We start from the raw sequence: 22641 nt of genomic DNA on the forward strand, positions 1-22641 counted from the left end.
AACCATAGCCGAAAATTCTTCCACGCTATCTCAGTTTAAAGAAACAAAGCACTTGCTGAACAGAACTCAATGGCATGTACATTAAAAAAGATTTCCACACTACTTGTTGCAGAATGTAGTTAAATCATAAACATAAAACAGCATTTAACTCATTCAAATGAGATGGTTTTGCACTTTCAAATGACCAGTTGCTTCTTTTATTATTAGTATAGCAAAATCAGAACGGTATTCCCCAATTCTGTAACAGTTTTTCTTGTTAATCCTTGTAGGTTAACCTCCAAACTGGAACACCAAAAGCAAATTTGAATTTTTAGAGAAAGTTCCGGATGTCCAAAGACTTAACATCAGGCATAGCCTCATCCTTGAATTCCTCCCTGAAGATAGAAAGTTATTAAAAGGAAAACCAAACAAAAAAAAAATTGCATCAATTCCTAACACAAGGAAGATTGAAACACCATGCACAAATATATAAGGTTCATCCAATGTATCGCAGCAAATATCCAACATAATGATTTGGTTGTCTAATCTGTTTAGATGTATGATATCGACAAAAATAACATTTTTCTTTTATTTATACAAACTGCCAGGTTTCTCAGATAACAAACAGTAAAAATAGAAACGTCCCCTCACTGCCTGTAAAGATATTTCTTCCAAATTAACCTCGACAGAAAGGAGGCCAATTTTTATGACCCATGATATGTATGTGCACGCTTGGACATGCCAAAACAAATAAGCTCCTAGGAATTAACCCAATTTCATGCAACCACCAAATTGAGAAAGTCCAAGGGCCACCCCATAAGTAATCATAGTGTGAAAAAGAAAAAAGATCCATTACAGCAAACATAGGAATCTATAGCATACCGCTTCTTTTGTGTTTCCATAGCTTCAAAAGCATCCTTCTTAAGCTCCTCCAATTGTGCCTTGGCAATTTTGAGCTCCAATTCTTCCTCATACTTGGGCAGATCTTCCTTCTGAATTCCAAGCCTAGTAGGACAAACAATTAGACAAAAAATAACTATCCTCTTCATTTTAGGGACAGAAGCAAGCATAATGTAAAACCCTTCCACAGCACATAACAAAATATTAAGAATCATCCTATTTAACCAAATAATATATTGTAACTCATTAACCAAATATTAAAATTCTTCAACAGCTCATTACCAAACATTAAAAGGGTTGTTCTATTTTCTTGAAGAAGATTAAAGCAGCCATTCCGTGAAAATGGACAATAATGTGGAGACATGCTTTGCAAAAATGGCTCAAAATTCATTATTTTCCACAATGAGCCCATTGTCAGAATTTCATAATGAATCTTGCTAATTCTGAGCCCAAGAATACAACTTGTATGTGAATTTAACATTCCTATTTTCAGAAAAGTACAGTCGATGGTAAAAAGAATATCATAGTTATTGAAATGAACACTTACTTCTTATTAATCTTGTCAAATTCTGCCGTAAGAAGAGCCATTGATTTCTTGTCATTCCTTGTAAGAGGTTTCCCAATTTCTTTTTCAACTTTATCCAAAGCATCCATCATCATAACCTCAGCACCAAGTTCATCAATAAGTCCTCTCCTACAGAATAAAAGAATCAATCATCCAACAAGTGGACCCATTAGTGTCATTGAAAATAATACTTGAATTCATGAAAAAGAAAATATGAAAAGAGTCAGCAGCAGCACTTACTATTAACATGCAAGCTCCATTTAACTCTAAAAGGAAAATCTCATGCAAAACAAAACTGCAAGTATTTTCTTTACGTGAAAGCTATAATTTTATTCTTCTTGTAAAGAAGGAAGAAAAAATTGATGAAGGAAGAAAAAATTGATGAGAACAGGAATCACATAAACATACTACATCATAGCAGAAAAAGAAGCCCAATAAAATTAAACTATGACCATGGTATTCATTACAAAATTAGGGATTTATTTATGAACCATGCACAACTAACAGAAAAGCAGGGCAAAACATACTTGATCCTTATATCCTTCAGTGTCAATAAATATGTTCGAGCATCTGGAATGTCCTGAGTTCGTGTTTGGATGGTGTATTGGATCCGTTGAGATTCTGAGAACAAGTTAGCCCTGATGAAAGGACAGATGTTAAAGGCAAACACATTATGAAGCAGTGAAAAGTAAGTCACAGAATGGATTCTTATCAACAATCAATTTAGTTAAGTGTGCAAATTGACCAAACTGAGAATCAGCTAATTTATTAAATAAAAGCTCAAACCCGGTTCCTTTACTAGTTTAAGAACACCCAAATTTGAGCTGAATTAAAATTGGCTCACTAAGGATTATCAAACCAATTTTGTTATAGCAATTAATTAAATATGGTTTCATTTTATTATCTAATCATTGACTAATTAAATTAAAAATTAACAAATCACTAGTGAAGGTACAGTTCAACATCAGTAAATAATAGATAGGGCAAGTGGGCAGTTACAATTTATAAAATCACCCAATTGAATATAGGGTGTTATCCACCAGATCTCAGCCAGCCATAGGAGAGCTGCATAATTACTGAGTTTCAGAAAGGTTAATTTGATGTTATTTCTATAAATTTCTATAGTCAAACTTAACGATGGCATTCAATTTAATCTCTTAAGAGTATATTTAAGGAATTTACTCTCATGTTTTCCCCATTACCAATATTTTTATGAGAGAAATACAGTTTTGGGTGGGTCAGTGGGTGGGGTGGGTTGGTTGGGGGAGGTGGTTTGGCAAATTTAGGGGCAGAGGCAAATTAGCACCCCAGTCCCTATTTCTACCAAATTCCTTTCCAAAGTTCTAGCAAGTAGAATTTAGTCTACAATAACTACAAATGGATGTGCAAATGTTCAAAGGCAAGGAGTGGTAGAACAAGTCAACAATGAAAGAGAGAAAAAGTTTACTTCTCTCTGACTGTCTTCATAACCTTTGCATACTGAGAGACAGCAGCTGGGTCATCTGCGTCAATAGTGATCTTCTCCTTCTTGAGTATTCCCAAAGCTGTCTCAAATTTCTTCTTAACCTCCAAAAAGATGTTTTTCAACATCTCTTTTTGATTAAAGCAAAAGGAATTTGTCAGTAAATCACACAAAAGATCCAAGCATTATGAGAATCAAACTGCACATTTTAGCACTAAGTGGTCAGCAATTATCTTCTAGTAAGAGATAACAGATTCACCAAAACATGACAAAGACATTCGACCCCATTTTATTTCCACATATGCATCAAAACATCAAAACCTCTAAGCTTATAGAAATCAAAGAACAGCCTTAGATATGCAAGAAGCGTGCAAACTTACAGTCCACAGAAACAAGAGCAATAATGGCAGTGATACGATAAGCATAATATAAGCTAAAGGAGAAACGTATGGAGATTAAAAAAAACTCCAGATTAATGCCAAAAGCAAAGCAAGCATCTCTATATGCACTTACGATCTCCCTTAAGGGCGGTTGGAGCAGCCTCTTTGGAGTAAAAACGAACTGGAATGGCATGCTCCTGTCGTCTGATAGCTTGACTACCGTAAAGCTGTTAAAATTACCCAGAATTTTTTTTTTAAACAAAAAAGCAACATCTCAGCCAAACATCAACTACAAACAAAACATCACATGTTGAAAAAATAAAATTAAAAACATAAAAGAGAAAAAATTTAAAAAAAAAAATGTAGGTTGGGATATCTATAAATAATTTATATAGCTCGTGGCAGTTATCGGGCTTAATATTTCTCACTATATCTAAGACATTTTTCTTAAAAAGGGGGAATTTTTATTTCAACATTTCCTCATGAAACATCAGACTAAATGCCTGAATGTAATAGGGATCTTTGACAAAAGTGAAAATAAAATTTTTAATTGAAAATTAAATCAAAAGTATTAATCTAAATATCAAGTTTCTATTCCACTAAACTAATTCTAATATTATGAAAAACAAATATTGTAAATAAAATCAACGAAGTTTCAACAGATCCACCAAAGAAATAAACAAAACTCGAACACATTGAAAAGAATAAATGACATTTTGAATCATAAGATCGAATTGAAAAAAAAAAAGTTAGAATTAAAAGAGAAGAGAAATTAAGGAAATCGCAAATGGAGATCGGAATAAAGAAGAAATACCTGGCGGTATTTGGAGAGGAGACGAGTAGTGAAGGCCATCGTCGGACAACCCAATCAAACGGTTTTGGATTACGGTTTTTGAGTATTAAATGGGACTCGCACTCGCTCTATCTTACGCCTCAGTGTGCGAGGTTCTGATGTTCTGGAGTCTATCAGTGATTCACCAGTTGGCTTGCCTCGGAATTTTCCACCTTAGATCAATTTACCAACGATTACCTTTTGCCATCTGTCCCTTCCACATTTCTCCCCACGGTTCTCTTTTCCCTGGTAAAACGACAAAAGCATAGCGCAAAAAGAGCTGACCCGACCCGTCCCTTCCAATTCACCCAACTACGAAAGTAGGGCGGCATTGGATAGTGCCATCTCATATCATTTAATTTATTTTTCTAAATGTCTTAAAAATGAAATTATCTTTTTAGTGTTTATATTTTATTTTTATATTAAAAAATATTGTAAATAAAAAAAATACAAAAATCAAAGATTTTTCTTTAATATACATTAAAAATCAAATAAGATCAAAGAATTAAAAACAAGAGGAGTACCGTATAATAAATATAAAAGTTCCCAAACAAGCTATAGAAATTTATTTGATTTAATAAAACATGATTATTAATAGCATTTTTCAAAAATCACGTGACGGAATAATAGAATAATAAAATCCTAATTTTAATGATTAAAATGAAAGACTGTAAATAATTTTTAAGTGATGATATAACTTTTTTAAAGTAATTTCTTAGGGATTTGAAAAGTCTGCTTATCAAAAATAGAGATGAGAATTGTACAAACAAATTTAAATAAATAAATAAAACTGTTGTTGTCATAGATTAAATGTAACCGAACTCATTGTGTATCAATTCACGTAGTTATAGATTATAGAATTTATACAATAATAAAAAAATAATTCCATTAAAAAATATATAATATTTTTTTAATTATTTGATAATTAAATGATATGTGTTTAAATTGATTGTAATGTATCTTCTTCTATAATCAATGCAAATTATTATAATATCCTCTTATCAATTTTTGTAATAATATAAAAAAAATTCCATTAAAAAATATATAATATTTTTTTTAATTATTTGATAATTAAATGATATGTGTTTAAATTGATTGTAATGTATTTTTTTTATATTCAATCAAAATTATTATACTACCCTCTTATCAAAATTATTGAAATATTTCTCTTATCATAATTTGTCAAATTTATAATAATATCTTTTTTATCATATTTATAAAACTCTCTTTGTATAATTATTGATTAAAATTACTATAATATATTTTTTTATCATAATTACAAAAATGCTCCTGCTATCATTTTAAAATTATTGAGTTTTTGCTTTAAAAAATTTTAAGTTGAATGGGTGATGATATTAGTAGGTTTTGATTTTATGGATAAATGAGTTTGAATTTGATAATTGATCAATATTAATAATAGGCAAATATTATATTATTAAGTTGGACTATCTATATATATCTTATTGTATTTGGATTTAATCTATATAATTTTTTTAAAAATAGTTTCCTCATTTAAAATAGAAGTCAACACTTATTCAATTATAATTGAGTGAAATAATTGGAATATCATTTTTTTAATTTTTTCAAAAATTTATATTTTTTAAAGTAAACAATAAAAAGCCAACAAAATACTAAAACATTTAATTTTTTTATTTATTATTAAATTAAATATTAAATATTTTATTTTATTTTATATAAAAAAAAAATCGACCCCATGTAACGAAGTAATTTTTCTAATGACAAAGATGATAAATAAAGCCGGCACTGTGATTTTGACTGTTCAATTAAATCTGTCCAAATGAAAAACAGATTTTTTTTTATGAGAAACCAAACGACATTCTAAGAAAATTTTATCAAAACATCTTTTAAATGTCCAAAATGTCAAAATAAAAAATTTATATGTGTTGAAACTTAAAAATTAAAATTTGAATATATTAAATATAGAAATGATAATATAATTAATATTTAATGCATTTTGATTCGTTCATTTGACAAGATCTTTTTTTTTTTAATGGATGTAGGATTGGATTTTTTTATTTAAGGTTGGGTTCAAGTTGAAATCAAATTTTAGATGATATCACCATGATCCGAATATATATAAAAAAATATATTTTATAATTTATTTAATTTTATATTTATATATATGTATTATATTAATATAATTATTATTTAATATTTTAATTTAAGATATTGATTTAATAAAAATATTATATTTATATATAATTAAGATATAATTTATATTAAAAAAATTTTATGAATATTGTAATAAATTAAAATTATTAAATTAATTTCAATCAAATCGATTGTAATTGTAATTTGTAAATATATGAATTGGGTCGAATATAAAAAAGTAATGTTTTAATATCGAATTTGATATAAATATTAAGGGATCAAGTAAAGTGAAAACTTATTCTGATCATATTTGTTGTTATCTCTAAATGCTATTTTTTAAATATAACTATATAAAATATTAAATTGTAGGTTCATATTGGTTGTTGATAGGTGCAGCAAGCAGCATTTTTCACTATATTCCACATTGATCATATAATTCGTAGAATTCACAGCTTCCTTCTCAATCCCAAACCTATTGCATTGCACCAGTATAATTTATAGGCATAAAAGAATTAAATCATGTTGGTTTCATCATTTTATCATTGCATATCATATTTAAAATTATCAAACTTATATGATAAAAGAAAAAATTTTCTCTTAATTGAAATTAAAATGTAAATTCATATAAGAAACAAATGAAACCTCCAATAATAATTTATCTCTAACAATTACTATTTAGTTTGGAGAATTTTTCTCTTAATTGAAATTAAAATGTAAGTTCATATAAGATACAAATGAAACCTCCAACAATAGTTTTTCTCGACTTATGAGCAAATATTATTTAGTTTGGAGAATCAAACTAAACCACTATCATTGTATCATAATATTAAAGAAGAATCATGAATTTTCATATTCATTGTGTATTAAAATCAATTTTGAGATACAAATTTTCAAATCATTTTAACTTATAAAAAACCTTCTATAAAATAAAATAATGATTTAATAAATCAATAATATCTCACAAGTTTTTATAGGTTAATGACATTTTATGTCGAAACTAACTTTGAGATATTAATAATGTGTCACTGATAATGATAAATTTTCATTAAGTAAAAAAAATATTATGATTTCAAAAAAAAATCATGAATTTCATATAAACTATATAATAAAATTAATATTAAAATATAAATATTTATATCACTTTTAACTTAGATAATTTTTTATAAAATAAAATTATAAAACTCAATAAATCAAAAGGGATAATACTCATAAATTATTGTGGACCGTGAAACATCGTCCACCTTGGCCTTAAACCTATTGTAAAGATTCATAAGATAAATTTTGCTCATTTGACTGAGCTCTGACTTTCCCCAAACTAAGCCACGTGGAAATTTAATTTTTTTAATTAAAAAAGACTTTGATCATCGATGGCCCTTCGTTAAAAAAATCATGTTTAAAAAAGAAATGTCAGGCGGGAAAGTAAAAATATTTTCATCCCTTTTCTTCCATCTTTCTCTGTTCTATCAGCTGCACACTATTTCTCTTTTACAAAGTTTGAAAAAAAAATGAATAAGGAAGTGTGGATGGAAAGAGGATAAGAAAGAAAGACGGGAGGCAAGATGGAAAGATGAGAGAGCAAGGGAACGGAGAGGTTCGTTTGAAGCTATGGAGCTGCCATATCTGTCATCGGTTTCACGAACCTGGTTTTGTTTTAAATTATGATCTTTTAAAATTTTTGATTGCAAAGTTTTCAAATTTTTTCTTTTAAACTTTCAAACTCTTTTTTAAATTTATAATTGAATTTGTTTTAGCTTTTTTTGATAATGGGAGCACTTGATCTAAACTAAAAAAAAAAAAAAAAGATTTGACAAAAAAAAATTATTGTAATTGTCATTAGATTTGGGTTGCTTGGGATTTTTTTGCATATTAAATTTTCATCTTTTTTTTATTTGATTTTTAACACATTCAGTTTCTTTCTTTTGTTTTTGTTTTATTATTATTATTATTATTTCAGGTACTGAGACTAGTTTAAGATAAATTCTTATTTTTGGAGAAAGATCTCAAATATTTAAGGATAACTAAGATCTTTGTATTTGAGATTTTTTATTTTGATCATTTTATTGTCTTTTTTATTATTATTATTTTATTGTATTTGTTGTTGGGTAATATTCTGGTCTATATTAGATTTGCATATCTCTGATATTTTGTGTAACAAAATTTGTCTAACTTGATGAGTTTCAGTTTGTTGATACTTTTTTTCTGTACTATTGCAAAAGTTGAGTTAGAAATTGCTAAGGATAATGGTTAGTTTTGCCACTACCAAACTTACACCCAAAATTCTTATTTCTTCTCAATTAGCCCAATTAACTCCAGATTTTGTGCAATTCTACTTAAAAATTAAAGAAGGCAATTACATATAAACATGTAGCTGTTACCTATTAAGTTGGTTAGTTAGCACTAAAATTGATTAAGGAAAACAAATAAATGGCTTATATGCCATCCATGCATTAAACATTTTTAAAATTTTGAAGCTTCTAAGGCTAAGATCAATGTTTTTGACTACTTGCTATTGTCTTTTCTACAACAAGTTAGTTCCATGTTAGTTATGTGTTTTACTAGCACCTCATTTCAATATATTTATACAGCTTAAATTTTTTTTTCTTTCAAAATAACTTTAAATTGATTTGATTATGCTTGTTACTTGCTTCCTTTGTTCTGGTATTGTTATGTGGTCTTTAACCACTGCTAGACATATATTCGTTATTTTTCCATATAAATCTGATTTAAATTGTGAAAAAAACAAATAGGTTCTTAGAAAAAGTTTCGTGTACAACATCTGTTGAAAAACATCTTCATGGTTTTTTCCCCAATTTCTCATTTACATATTTTTGCTTTGTATGTTTTCCCTGACGGTGAAACTGTTTATTTTAACAAGTTGTGCAACTTATGTGTAGTAGCCCCCACATACATTGTTATATTCAGATTTTGCTTAATCATTACTTGTTTAACTTGAATGATAATTCAAACAAACTAAGATCAATGTTTCTCATTACTTGTTGATTGTCTTTTCTATACAAATTAGTTCCATAATAATTATGTGTTTTAGTTGCACCTTATTTCAAGAAATTTATATAGTTTAAAACGTTTCTTCAAAAATAACTTTAAATTAACATTTTAAAATGTTTACTTTCAAGAAGCAAGAATAGTATAAAATGTTTATGAAGTTAAAAATGTTTATTTTTTTAACGTTAGTATTGTTGTGTGGTTTTGTTAATCATGTCAAATTTGCCTGGCTATATTTGGACTCTGTGGAAGTAGGTTTGGGTTGTGGGAGTGACACAGCTCACCTTTCACTGTTAGGCTATGATCACAAAGTCTGTTACCGAGGGCGTGGTGCATTTGAGTCCATAGAGGTTGGGTTGGCAATGTCACTTGAAGATATTGCATTCAAGGAGTGTAACCTGCTTTAGCTCTCATTTTAATCTTTCTTTTACCCTTCCTTTCTCACCTGCACTTCTTGATACTATTTCTGCATTAGACCATTTATTAAGCACCCCTCATGTTGATAAATACCTTGATATTATCCAAATACAGATAATTTAGTTTATAATTCATGAATTTCAACATATTAGCTTTAAGTTTATTATGGGCGTTCGTTTTGATATGAATGAAGAGATTTTTGGTCATAAGTTGTATTTTTGTTGTCAGATTCAATATAAAAACATTGATTAATAATTGTTTCCTGAGATGATTCGATATGATTTTTTTCCTTGCAAATCTTACAACTTCTTTGATCTCCATTTCCTTTGAAAATGATTAAATTTAAAAATTCTTTTGTCCTTACCAAATATGATCTAGTTTCTGACTTAATCACTTAGGCGAGCGAGATGATTTTCTTAATGATTTTACTTATTATTTTTGCCTATATATTATAGTTCTGTGTATTTTTTAGAACACCTTGATGGTATTTTATCTACATGATTACGCATTCCACTTAACTGTCTCCAATCAAATTTTTGCAACCTTGGATGAGAAAATGGCGTAGTCCCGAGTAAAAGCGCTGACATGCATTTTGAAGAAGAAGGTTATATCCTTTGTGTTGCTGTCGATAGAATAAAGCTCCCATCTTTTTCTGATATGAAGTAAGAGTTAGGTAAAGATGTTTTTAATTACTGAATTGTTAGTTTATATAGTTATATTCTTGCACTTGGTTCTGCATGATACAGAAATTTTAGCTTACTCAACAAGGTTTTATTTTCACAGGGCCATTCTGGTTTTGGACTTTACTTTGATTGACAATTTTGAACCTTGAAAATGTCTCAGTAGACTTAGCATAGTAAAATGTCTTTGCTAGATAGTTACGAAAAGGTTTTGTTCTCTGTAAACTTTGTGAAGGATTGATTTGAAGCTCTAAGATTCTATTTGAAATATTTAATGCAAAATCATGTATTCATTCTCTTACAAGTATACAATAGAGTATTGATGTGGATTTGTTTTTTAAAGGATCAAGACTGAGTGGAAATATATCAGGAACTAACCCATTATAATGCACGTCATTCAGAATTATGAAAAGAATAAGGCATATACAGGTATTACCCCAAACAGAACTTGTTTTATTTAAAGTTCAATCAACTTATCATTCTTGACACTTTCTACTTGGTTTATTTTGGAAGTAGAAAGTGGTTTGACACTTTGATTTCGAGTATGTTTGATATTGGGCTTGAATTTTAAGGGTTGATAATGAAATGAAAGAAGCATTGGGATGACAATGTTCATAATCTACTGGATGAAATAAATGTTAGGAAGCTGGCTAAAGAGCTTTAATTGGGTGTACCTCTAAAGTTAAACCTTCGAGCCTATCAGCTTATAGCTTGCTGATAAATCTAGCATTTATGTAAGATTAAAATCTTTGGATTAATCTGATTTTTTTAATAAAATAAATGGGCATTATGGACTCTGAATGAGATGGTCCCCATCTATTTTTTTAAGCCAACAAGGGTCAGAGTTTTATCAGCTTGGTTAATTTTTTTAGGGTGTACTGGAAGGAAGGGTGGCTAAATTATGGTCAATCCAATCTTTAACAACATCGATTTTTAATTTTGTCTGTGACTGGGTACGCATCCTCACTGTATATATATGTAGTGTCTCAATGTAAATGTCCTGTTTACTGGAGTTCAACGCTTCGTTTGGTTGGAGGCAAAGTCATCTATCAAGAAAGTCGAGAAAGAGTTATGAGGTTTGAGGTTATACTATATCCAAGTATTAGTTTTGAGGTTATAACTTGGAATTAAAGACTGCCATCTTGGATGTAAAGGGTGTCTTCCTTTTTGTTCTTTAAATAAGTGAAAAAGTTTTTGCGCCTGTTTTAGGGAAAAAGTGCAAGTTTCTTGCCATTTGAACAAACAAAAATTACAGAACAGAAGAATTTAAAGCACAAATCCACATGTTTTAACTTTGTTGAACCTTCTTTCTTTATCGAGTCTTTTGGGGTTCTATTTTTTTTTAGTATTATATCTTATTTATATATATTTAAATATAATTAATAGAGAAAAAAGGACATCGACAGTGAGTTATGGCCTTTGTCTCATCTCATTCAATATTTTGAGATCAATGTATCATATACTAATGTTCGCTTTGTCTGCCTAAGCTGATCATAGCTAAGCCTGACCTCCACACATTTCATTCAATTCATTTGCAAGATGACTATTCAACAAATCTACCCAACCCAAGACAAAATGTCAGAGAGAGATTTTTTCTTTTTCTATTGTACATATTGCAAGTTAATTGAGGTGATGCAGGGAGGGTGAAGCAATAAGATGAGTCAAACTTATTTTTTTCTACTTTTGTTTGTGCTTTATTGTTGTATGAAGTAAGAGGTGGCAGGTTTTGTGTACTAATTTTATGCTACCTCCTTTAAAGATTGTTTCCTATGTCACAATTTGGTCTCACTTATGCCTCATTTTTTCCTTTTAACTTCTCACCAGTATTTCTTTTTATATACTACTAATACCACCACTTTAGCCAGATCTAAATTTAATGATTTTCAAATATATAGAATAAAAAAGAAAAACAAGGAGAGTGAAGAGTAAATGTCATTTTGACTTGAGAATGATGATTTGCCCGTGGTTACTAAGTTACATGAAAATATGCTATGGAGATTTGTTAGTTTAATCATTGAGTCATTTATGAGAAATAGGTGTTAAAAGCAATGTCCATTTGTCTAAAAAGCCAATTTGTTTATCTATTTTGTTCTTTTGTCAATTTTATGTTCGTAAAGTGATTTTTAAATACCATGGACTATCGAAATGGTTGGAGATTTAGATATTTTATAATGGGTTAGTGCCTAAGACACTTTTAGATGTTGCATTAAGAGATGCTTTGATGAGTAAGACTTTTGACATAGCTTATGAGCTTATTGAGGATGGCGACTAATAATTGTCAATGGTCGAATGAGAGATAGCATTCTAAGAAAGCTTTAGAGGTGTATGACGTTAGTAAGCTTATATTGCTTAGTGCTAAGGTAGATTCACTAGCCAAAACTGTAAAATCTTTATATTATAAGGTTATACCCTTAAAGCCTAGTCCTAGTCATTCTAGGTTTTTTCATACGCATAGTTCTTTAGCTATGTATGATGGATGTGGTATCGTACACTCGAGAGAGTCATGTCTAAGCACCCACCCAGAGAGTATCCAGTATTTAGGACAAACCCCTAAGTAACCCAACAACCCCCATGTTCCCACATATGGCCAAAGTTAGAGGAATAACCTAGTTTAGTTTATCCAATTTATGCAGGTACCACAACAGCCTTAATACATTAGACCATCTTACCCATCAAGTTTTTAGTAGTTACCTTTTCAACAATAGCATTACCTATATCACATACCTATATCTTCATCTATGCCAACCTTTGAGAAGAACCCTCAATTGAAGATCTTGTAGGTTCTTTTATTTGGGCTCAGACCTCATTCATGCAGAACTAGAACACCATGTTTCAAAATCAATATGCATCCATAAAGAACTTAAAGCCCGAACTGGTCAGTTAGCAACCTTATTTAGTACCCAACCATAAGGTACCTTACCCAAAACACAGAGGTTAACCCTAGAAAAGAGAGAAAAAAGTACTACAAGGCAAGCATGCTTAGGAGTGAGAAGTAGTTAGCTAGTAGCCAAGGCCTGATAAGTTCTCAGGATGTGGCAAATGAGGAGTCAGACGATGATGAGCTTGATAGACACCTAATTCATGATAGGGGAATGGGCAAGAAGAAGGATGGAGGTATAGTACCTATTTCTACCCAATTACCATAAACACCATTCTTTAGTACTATACCCAGTTCATCAGGCCTGCTTCGTATAGAGTTGAGCCACCTAGATTTTATATTCTTTTTCCTTGAAGATTTGAAAAGTAGAAAAAAGAAAAGCAATTCTCTATGTTTATTGAGGTATTTAAGAAACTGCATATTAATATCCCATTTGCATATGCACTTAAGCATATGCCTATCTATGCAAAATTCATGAAAAACATTATTTTTCAAAAGAGGAGATTAGAAGATTATGAGATAATTGCATTTATCAGTGAGTACACAATTGTGATTTAAGAGGACTATTTATAAAGCTTAAAGATCTTGGTAGCTTTACCATTCCATGTACTATAAGTAGTATGTATTTTGAGAGAGCTTTGTGTGACTTAGGTGGTAGCATTAACTTGATCTCTTGAACCATTTTTCAGATATTAAGCATAGGAAAATGTTAAACCCATCTCAGTTAATTTGTAGTTAGTCAACAAGTCATTGAAATACTCTAGAAGAATTGTGGAAGATGTCTTGATTAGGATAGAGAAATTCATTTTTTCTATTGACTTTATGGTTTTAAAAAGAAATGTGGATCATGAGATCTTGATTATTTTAGAAAGACTCTTTTTAGCCATTGCTAGGGTTTTTATTAATGTGCAAAAAGAAGAATTGACCATACAAGTTCACGATCAGAAGGTTATTTTTCAAGCTTTACCATTCCTTGATGATTTTGATGAGTGCTTGAGAGTAGAGATATTTAGTGATGTAATTCATGATATTTTACACCTAGAGCACCATGTTTTGTATTTTAAGGACTCCTATATAGTTAAGGAAGTAGATGACATGGATTAGAGTGAGAATGATGGTGAGACATCAATAGCTTTTACTTTTCGATTTGCACCACCTTCTAATGGTGAGCCTTTAGTTAATCTTAACACTTTCCCTAGAGTGATTAGACCTTTATATTTAAATTCATCGAATTATGAGACATTTCATTTTGATGATACTTATTAGAGTCATGTGAAGCTTGAGGTTGATGGTCCAGTTGTTATCAATGGGATATTCTTTTTAGTTGATTTATCAATCTTTAAGCACTTTCAATTTAATCATATCTATCATAATTCTTTCAAGAGAGAAGATATGGATATGTTATAGAAAAAGATATGGTATGGTTTATGTTAATGATAGACTGGTTGATTAGATGCCAAAACCAAACTTATTTTGGTCCTTCTAGGTGTAAGGTTAAGGGTTTTCTTGAGAAGTTTACTATTACTCCTGTCTTCTCACATGATCCACCAATAGACCATATTTGTGATAAGATGGTAAAGAGAAAGGTCTTGAAATGGTTGGATTTAGGAATTAAGTATGAAGTGATTGCTATGAACCTATAGAGTTGAGCTTGCTCTGATAGTCTAGCTTTCGATTTTAAATAAAGAGCTTTTTGAAAGGCAATCCAAGCTTTACATTTCATGTTTTATTTATTTGCTTATTTTAAGATTTCATGTTTTGCTTATCTTTTTTATGTAGTTTTTTGTTTATAGTTATTTTTTTATTTTGTAGGATGAATAAGAGCTTAAAAAGGAAGCATTAGTTTAGCCAAAGCTTGGATGGATGATTTGGTCACTATGCCTCCATGATGATAGGAGAGTTTTATTGTTTTTTTCTTTTGTGTTTTATTACTTCATGTTTACATATTAAAGATAATGTGTTGTTTAAATTTTGGGGTATGAAAAATTTTTTTCAAATTTGAAATTTTTTTTGAATTTTTCTTGACTTTTACCTTGAAATTAAACTTGACTAGTGGTAGTTTAAATTATTATTATGCTTTCTTTGATTAGTTTTTCATGAAGCCAATGACAAGTAACGATTGATAATGACTATAACTTTAGGCAAAATTTGAATGTGTATGAAATATGAGATGATACTTAGGTTTAATGAATTCTTGAATATGATATTCATTTATGAGTGATAACTTGAACAATGAATTGTATTTTTTATCTAATAATGATTATGTGAGCATGAGATTATTTTTGCATTGATCTTTGGAGTTGTGTTCCATAATTTTAGAATTTGTTTTGATCATTTCTCGAGGTGAAATCCTAGATGACACATGATTAGAGAAATTATATAGGTCATTTTTGGATCATTTGAGCTATTCAAACCATCCTTGATACAGTAATTCCAAATCATTCCATTTAAGTCTTATGATACCTTTTCTTTATTTTGAAACTACATTACAAGCCTATATTCTTATTTTGTATTTTTTTTTTATCTTTTTAGTCTTATGTCCTATATGCATTAGGACATTCATATACCATTTTTGAGTTATGTATTATTAAAGAAGAAGGGTAGAGCTTGAAAAAATAATGGGAAATTGAAAAAAAAAAGTCAAGCTAACTTGTAAGAAAAAGGTTGTGAAAAGAAAAAAAAACAAAAACAATGAAGTGGTGAACAAGTAAAGAAAAGAAAAAAAAATTTGGCAAAAACAAAGTTTGGGGGGATTTTTTAAGTCAAGCTTATGTTTCTTACCTTAAAAGCTCAACCGTAGATGATCTTTAACATGTAATGCATTGTTAAGGTACTTAAGCCTAAAATGACTTTTATCATACTTTAACCTTAGCTTTACATTACAAGTTTATTAAAGTCCTAAATGATCTTTGGTCATATGTTTATCTATATTAGTAGAGAGAAATGTGATAAGCAAACTTACAGAACAAAAGCATATTTTATTGATCTTTTTTATTAAAGTTTCATATTTTGTATAACATTAATAGATTCATGCAAAAATGTGTGAGAGGTGTTGCTTGCTTATGGAATCATAGTTTGGAATAATCTTAACCTAGGTAGATTCTTGCATATTAGTATTAGTCATGATTTTACTTTAGTTATATTCATTGATCAATCCATGAAGCTTTTATGTTGAATGAAACATTGAAGGTATATTATGATTTTTACTTAATCTTGTTTTGTTTGAGGACAAGAAAAAACTTAAGTCTAGGGGTTTAATTGCACTAAAATTTTAGTTTTTTCATACTCATTTTTAGTGTAATTTTCTATATATTTTGGTTTGTTTTTTAGGATTTTTGGCAAAATTATTTCTAAATGCACATTTATCTCATATTAGGTACAAATAGAGAAAATGATAAATTTTGCACAATCTCAACACATTTTGAAAGATTTATGGTGAACAAATGGATGCATTTAATGCCAAAATGAGGGAACAAGGATGCAAGCTTACATATTGGAAGTTGGCCATATAACCAATGCACTTTGGTGCCATCTTTTAAAGACTTAAAGGAAGTTTTGTAGAGCACATGAGTTGGCATTTAAAAGAGCTCCTATTGGCTATAGAAAAGACTTTGTGGTGTGGCAAAAATGCATGAAAGGAAGCTTGCAAACTAGTGAAGAGTTTTAAAGCCAAACAACCATGCACCAAGTGCAAAAACAAAGAGAAAATAAGTCTTTATAAGCTCATCTCATTGTAGATATTTTGAAGAGATTTTTTTGGGCTTCATTCATCATTCATTTGCCTATAAATAGGAGTAGAGCTATCTATTTTAAAGAGACTTTAGCTTAGGATTTTATTTTTCTTGTTTTTTAATTTTTGTATTTTTTTTATTGGATTTTACTTTTTTAACAACCAAATAGCTTTTGATCTTCATTTTTTTTTATTGATTTTGATTGCATTTCTACATATCCTTTAGTATTTTTCAGTGTTATTTACAATTTTGGCATTGAAACTTGCAAATTTTATTGATTTTTAGCTCAAATTTTCAAGTTTTTTTGTTGATCTCAAATCTGTTTTTGCATTTGACCTAGTTGCAATGTTTTTGCTCAATTTTTTTCACAGTTTTTTAACTCATTAGGATTCAACATAATAAAAAATTAGCATAAAATTCGTTCCCAACCAATATAGTTAATTCTCGCAAGTTAAGGTTGAAATCTTAGAGGCAATGAAGATTAGGTGTGCAATTTAAGTTGAAGCTTGGTTCTTTTCTCTTTTAGGTGATTTGTTTGCTCCCTTAAACCTTTGATTTCTTAAATTTACTTGTTTTCTTGCTTATTTTCATTTTGTTGTAATTTATTTCATGTTTTTAATGGTTGTGTGGATTAATCTTGTTAATCATACTCCATTTTTTGCTTATTTACTCATTATTTGGATTCTTAGTTTGTTGAGCTATTTTTTCCTTATTTTGAGGCAAATTTTTTGTTAGATTTTGTAGTAAACTTGTTGATTTAGCTTATCTTAGCTTAATTCAAGTTCATTCTTTCTAAAAAATTCCAGATCTAATTTTTTCTTTATTGAATTAGTAGTTAATAAGCTGGAATTAGTTTCTATTCTGCACTTTTACTTATTGATACTTGTAATTCCTTCCAATTTTTGTTCTCTAATTTAGTTTCTCATAGTGTTCCTTCAATGTACTATCAATTTTTAGTTCATACGCATTTGATTTTAAATGAATTAAATCCAAATTTTCAATTTTCAATTTTAGTTTTCAAATTTTGCTATATTTTTTATTTTCATATTCTAACTTAGATTTTGCTTCTTTTTTTTTTTTTATTTCTTGCATTTCAAATCTGTTTTTTACTTTAAATCATGTTTAGTTCATTGCATTTCAATTTACTTATTATTTTTGCACTTTATTTTACTTAGTTTACAATTTGCAATTTTACACCATATTATACTTGTGCTACATACTTTGATTTTATTTCATGATTTGTTTTTATATATTTTGCTTTTCTTTTGTTATACATATTGATATAGTTTCTTTATGTAGTTGTTTCTTTGTTTTGTAAAATGAATAAGTACTTGAAATGGATACATTAGTTTTAGCCAAAACTAGATAGGAGATTCGATCACTATGCCTTCATGTGATAGGAGAGTTTTGTTGTTAATTTCTTTTGTGCTTTATTGCTTTATACTTATACATTGAAGACAATATGTTGTTTAAATTTGTGAGTATGGAAAAATTGCTCAAATTTTGAAAAATTTTTCAAAATTTCTTTGATTGTTGCTTTGAAATTGAGCTTAACATATGGTAGCTTGAATCTCTATTATGCTTTCTTTGATTACTTTTTCATGAAGCCAATGATAGATAGTGATTGATAATAAATATAGCTTTAAGAAAAGATTGAATATGTCTAAAATATGAGATGATGCTTAGGCTTAGTGAATTCTTGAATATGGTATTCATTTTTTTGATGATGCTTTTGAATATAGAATTGCATTTTTTATCTAGTATTGATTATGTGAGCATGAGATTGTTTTTGCATTGATTTTTAGAGTTGTGTTTCATGATTCTAAAATTTGTTTTGAGCATTTCTCAAGGTGAAATCTTAGAGGATACACAATTAGAGAAATGATATAAGCTATCTTTAGATCATTTGAGCCTTTCAAGCCATTTTTTATATAATTTTTTCATAGTCATCCTATTTGAGCTTTATGATGCCATTTCTTTGTTTGGAGACCATATTACAAGCCCAAGCTTTTGTTTTGATATTTTTTATCTTTTAGTCTCTTGTCCTATATGCATTAGGATATTCATACATTATTTGTGAGCTATGTATCATTAGAGAGGAATGGTCGAGCTTGAAAAAAAAAGAAAAAATAAAAAAAAGAAAAACGTTTAACTTGTAAAAAAAAGAAAAATTGAAAAGAAAAACAAAATAAAAAAAAAAAGCAAAAACAATAAAGTGGTAAAAAAATAAAGAAAAAAATGAAAGAAAAATAGGTAAAATCAAAGTTTGGGGGGTGAGTTTTTAGTCAAGTTTACCTTTCCTACGTTAAGAGCTTAACTATGGATAATCCTAGAAATATGATGCATTATTAGGGTACTTAAACCTAAATAACTTTTATCATATCTTGATCCTAGTCTTACATTAGAAGCTTAATAAAGTCCTAAATGATCTTTGGTCATGTGTTTATCTATATTAGTGAAGAGATATGTGATAAGCAAACTTGTGGAAGATAAACATACTTTGTTGATTTTTGTTATTAATGTTTCATATTTTGCATAACATTACTAGATTTCATGCAAAGATATGTGAGATGTATTGCTTGCTTGTGGAACCATAATTAGAAATAATCTTAGCCTAAGTAGATTCTTATATATTAGCACTTGTTCATGATTTGACTTTAGTTATATCCATTACTTAATCCATGAAGCTTTCATGTGGAATGAAGCATTAAGAGTATAACATGATTCTTGCTCAATCTTTTTTTACTTAAGGACAAGCAAAAGCTTAAGTTTGGGGGTTTGATTTAACTAAAATTTTAGTATTTTCATACTCATTTTTAGTATAATTTTTTTTATATTTTAGCTTTTTCCTTACAAATTATATTAAAAATACTTCTAAATGCACATTTTTCTCATTGTAGATAAAAATGAAGAAAATGAGGAATTTTGGACAATTTGGTTACATTTTGGAGGATTTTTTGTGCAAATTGTGAAAATGACCTAAAACTAGTGTCATTAAGTTAGATCTTTTAAATGAGTTTTTTTAAACCTTTCTTCGATGAATTTTTAAGCATTATTTCTAGTATTTTTCTAGTGATTTTATTGTTAAATTTGCTCATGGAATGCTTGAATTTTTTGTAGCAAAAAATGAAAACATACATGCTTGTAAAAGGCTTAATAAATAAAAGATGGTGCATTAGTGACGTGGAATGCAACTTATATTTGTATGAGAATTAGGCATCACATTTTGGCATTAAAATGAAGACTTCAAAAGGTGATGACATGGCATATTAGAGAGCTTTCATTGGTCATAACTTAAACTTTTTGGAAGTAACAAAAACACATAAGGGAGGCTTGTTATCGAGGAAGAATAAAGAAGTCTACAAATAGCCATATACCAAATGCAGAAGCAAGGAGGAAAGAAGTCTCTAAAAGTTGACCTTATCATAGATATTTTAGAGAGATTTTTTAAGACTCTATTCACCACTCACCTACCTATAAATAAGAGTGGAACTAGCCATTTTAGGGAGACTTTAGCTTAGGATTTTATTTTTTTGGTTCTTTAATTTTTGCACTGTTGTTTATTGCATTTTACCTTAGCAACCAAACAATCCTTGATATTCATGTTTTCTATTGATTTTGATTGAACTTTTACATTTTCTCAAGTATTTTTTAGTGTTCTTTACGATTTTGGCAATGAAACTTACAAATTTTATTGATTTTCAGCTCAAATCTTCAATTTTTCTCATTGATCTCAAATTTGTTTTTGCATTTTCTCACTTGACTTAGTTGCAATATTTTAATCAAAACTCAATCATTTTGTACTTTTTTTCTCCAATTTTTTTCACAATTTTTTTAACTCATAAGACTATAACATAATAAAAATTTAATTCAAATTCATTCCCAATCAATATAGTTAATTCTCGCAAGTTAAGGTTGAAATCTTAGAGGTAATGAAGATCAAGTGTGCAATTCAAGTTGGAGCTTGGTTCTTCTCTTTTTGAGGTGATTTGTTTGCTCCTTTAAACCTTTGATCTCTTAGATTTACTTGTTATCTTACTTATTTTCATTTTGTTGTAATTTATTTCATGTTTTTTTATGGTTGTTTGGATTAATTTTGTTTATCATGCTCTATTTTCTACTTATTTGCTCACTATTTGGATTTTTAGTTTGTTGAGCTATTTTTTCCTTATTTTGTGATGAATTTTTTGTTAGATTTTGTAGTAAACTTGTTGATTTAGCTTACCTTAGCTTTATTCAAGTTCATTTTCTCTAGAAAATTTTAGATCTAAATTTTTTTCTATTCAATCAATAATTAATAAGCTAAAATCAATTTCTGTTTTACACTTTTACTTATTGATTCTTGTAATTCCTTCCAATTTAGTTTCTCATGTTGTTCCTTCAATTTACTATCAATTTTCAGTTCATATTCATTTGATTTTACATGAATTAAATCTAAATTTACAGTTTGAAGTTCTAGTTTTCAGATTTCACTATACTTTCGATTTTCATGTTTTAGCCTAGATTTTACAACTTTTTTTATTGCTTGCATTTCAAATCTATTTTTACTTTAATTATGTTCAGTTCATTACATTTTAATTTACTTACTATTTTTGCACTTTATTTTACATAGTTTACATTTTGTAATTTTACACCATACTATACTTGTGTTATATGCTACGGTTATTTTTTTTAGTTAGTTTAATGCTATATTTTTCTTTATTTGATTGAGCCAAATTTAGAAGGATATGGAGATAATAGGTATTTAACTTAGAAATTTCTTTAGCTAATTCTCATAGGATCGACATCTTAACTATTTGGTCACTATTATTACTTGTATGACCTATGCACTTATAGAGTTTTTCCAAAAAAAAAATTACTTCAGCCCTTTTTAATCATGAAGCTCGTAGCATATAAAAAAAAAAGTAAACAAAAAACCACATCCCTAAGATTGGGAATAGTAGTGCCAAAGCTAACAAAAAAATATAATAAACTAAAAACCCAAGAAACAAAAGGAAAAGAGGTGTCTATCTAGGATTTTTTTTTGAAAGTTTGGCTTCTTTTTTTAGGTGAAGAAGAAGATTGAATGAAGGAGAACAATATAGTGAGAGCCCAAGGTGTTTCAGTGGTGGAGAACGATGGAGAAAAAGGGGAAGCCATGGGTTTTGACTTCAAATATAGGGGAAATAGAGTTGATTTGTTAAAAATTGAGGTTGAGTTTGAGGATTAAGAAATGAAGCTTTCGGTGTTTTTGGAAGCTAACTAGTGTCGGTGAGCAATGATAGTCAACAAGGTGTAGCAACCGTGATGGCAGAGTTTTGATAAAAAAATGGGCTAGAGGGAGCTCTGTTTTTTTTTTTTTTTAAAGAAAAGGGAAAATTTTTTTTTAAGAAGGAGAACCAATGAAATAAAAAAAACTTGGTTCTTATATGGTTCTTATTCAAAAAAAAGTTGAGCAAGTTAGTAGAGGTGCTAAACGCACCGTTTAGGCAAAAAGGAAAATGAGCACCTTTTGAGCCAACCGATAACCTATTAGAGCCTAGACTCAACTCGACCGCTTAGTAAATTTGACCTAGAGATTAGTTTTGGACCTGGAGGTTTTGGCCCGTAGCCTAGTGTCTATTGGATGCTAGACTTTGATTCTAGGCTTTAGCTTCAAGATCTATTGAGTATAAATTTTTTTCTTTGACCATTTTATTACATGTCCATTTATTCCAATTTGT

The 22641-nt window shown here is 29.0% G+C and overlaps 1 protein-coding gene across 2 annotated transcripts; it reads right to left on the bottom strand.

Moving 5' to 3' along the window:
* Window positions 1–56: 56 nt before the first annotated feature.
* LOC111299816 (putative ATP synthase 24 kDa subunit, mitochondrial) lies at window positions 57–4429 on the bottom strand. 2 transcript variants are annotated; one of them, XM_022895276.2, is made up of 7 exons: window positions 4101–4429; window positions 3420–3513; window positions 2892–3036; window positions 1972–2082; window positions 1427–1573; window positions 862–984; window positions 57–374 (listed from the first exon to the last, which is right to left on the bottom strand). In XM_022895276.2, the coding sequence occupies exons 1-7, from the start codon at window positions 4137–4139 to the stop codon at window positions 311–313; spliced, it is 723 nt and encodes a 240-aa protein (XP_022751011.2). In that variant the 5' UTR covers window positions 4140–4429; the 3' UTR covers window positions 57–310. The 2 variants fall into 2 exon arrangements, with proteins under 2 accessions (XP_022751011.2, XP_022751012.1); XM_022895277.2 differs by lacking the exon at window positions 3420–3513 and having other exon boundaries at window positions 4101–4339.
* Window positions 4430–22641: the final 18212 nt, after the last annotated feature.

This window comes from Durio zibethinus, chromosome 18, assembly GCF_047325235.1.
Source record: "Durio zibethinus cultivar Kanyao isolate XHJ-2024 chromosome 18, ASM4732523v1, whole genome shotgun sequence".
Classification (NCBI taxonomy): domain Eukaryota; kingdom Viridiplantae; phylum Streptophyta; class Magnoliopsida; order Malvales; family Malvaceae; genus Durio; species Durio zibethinus.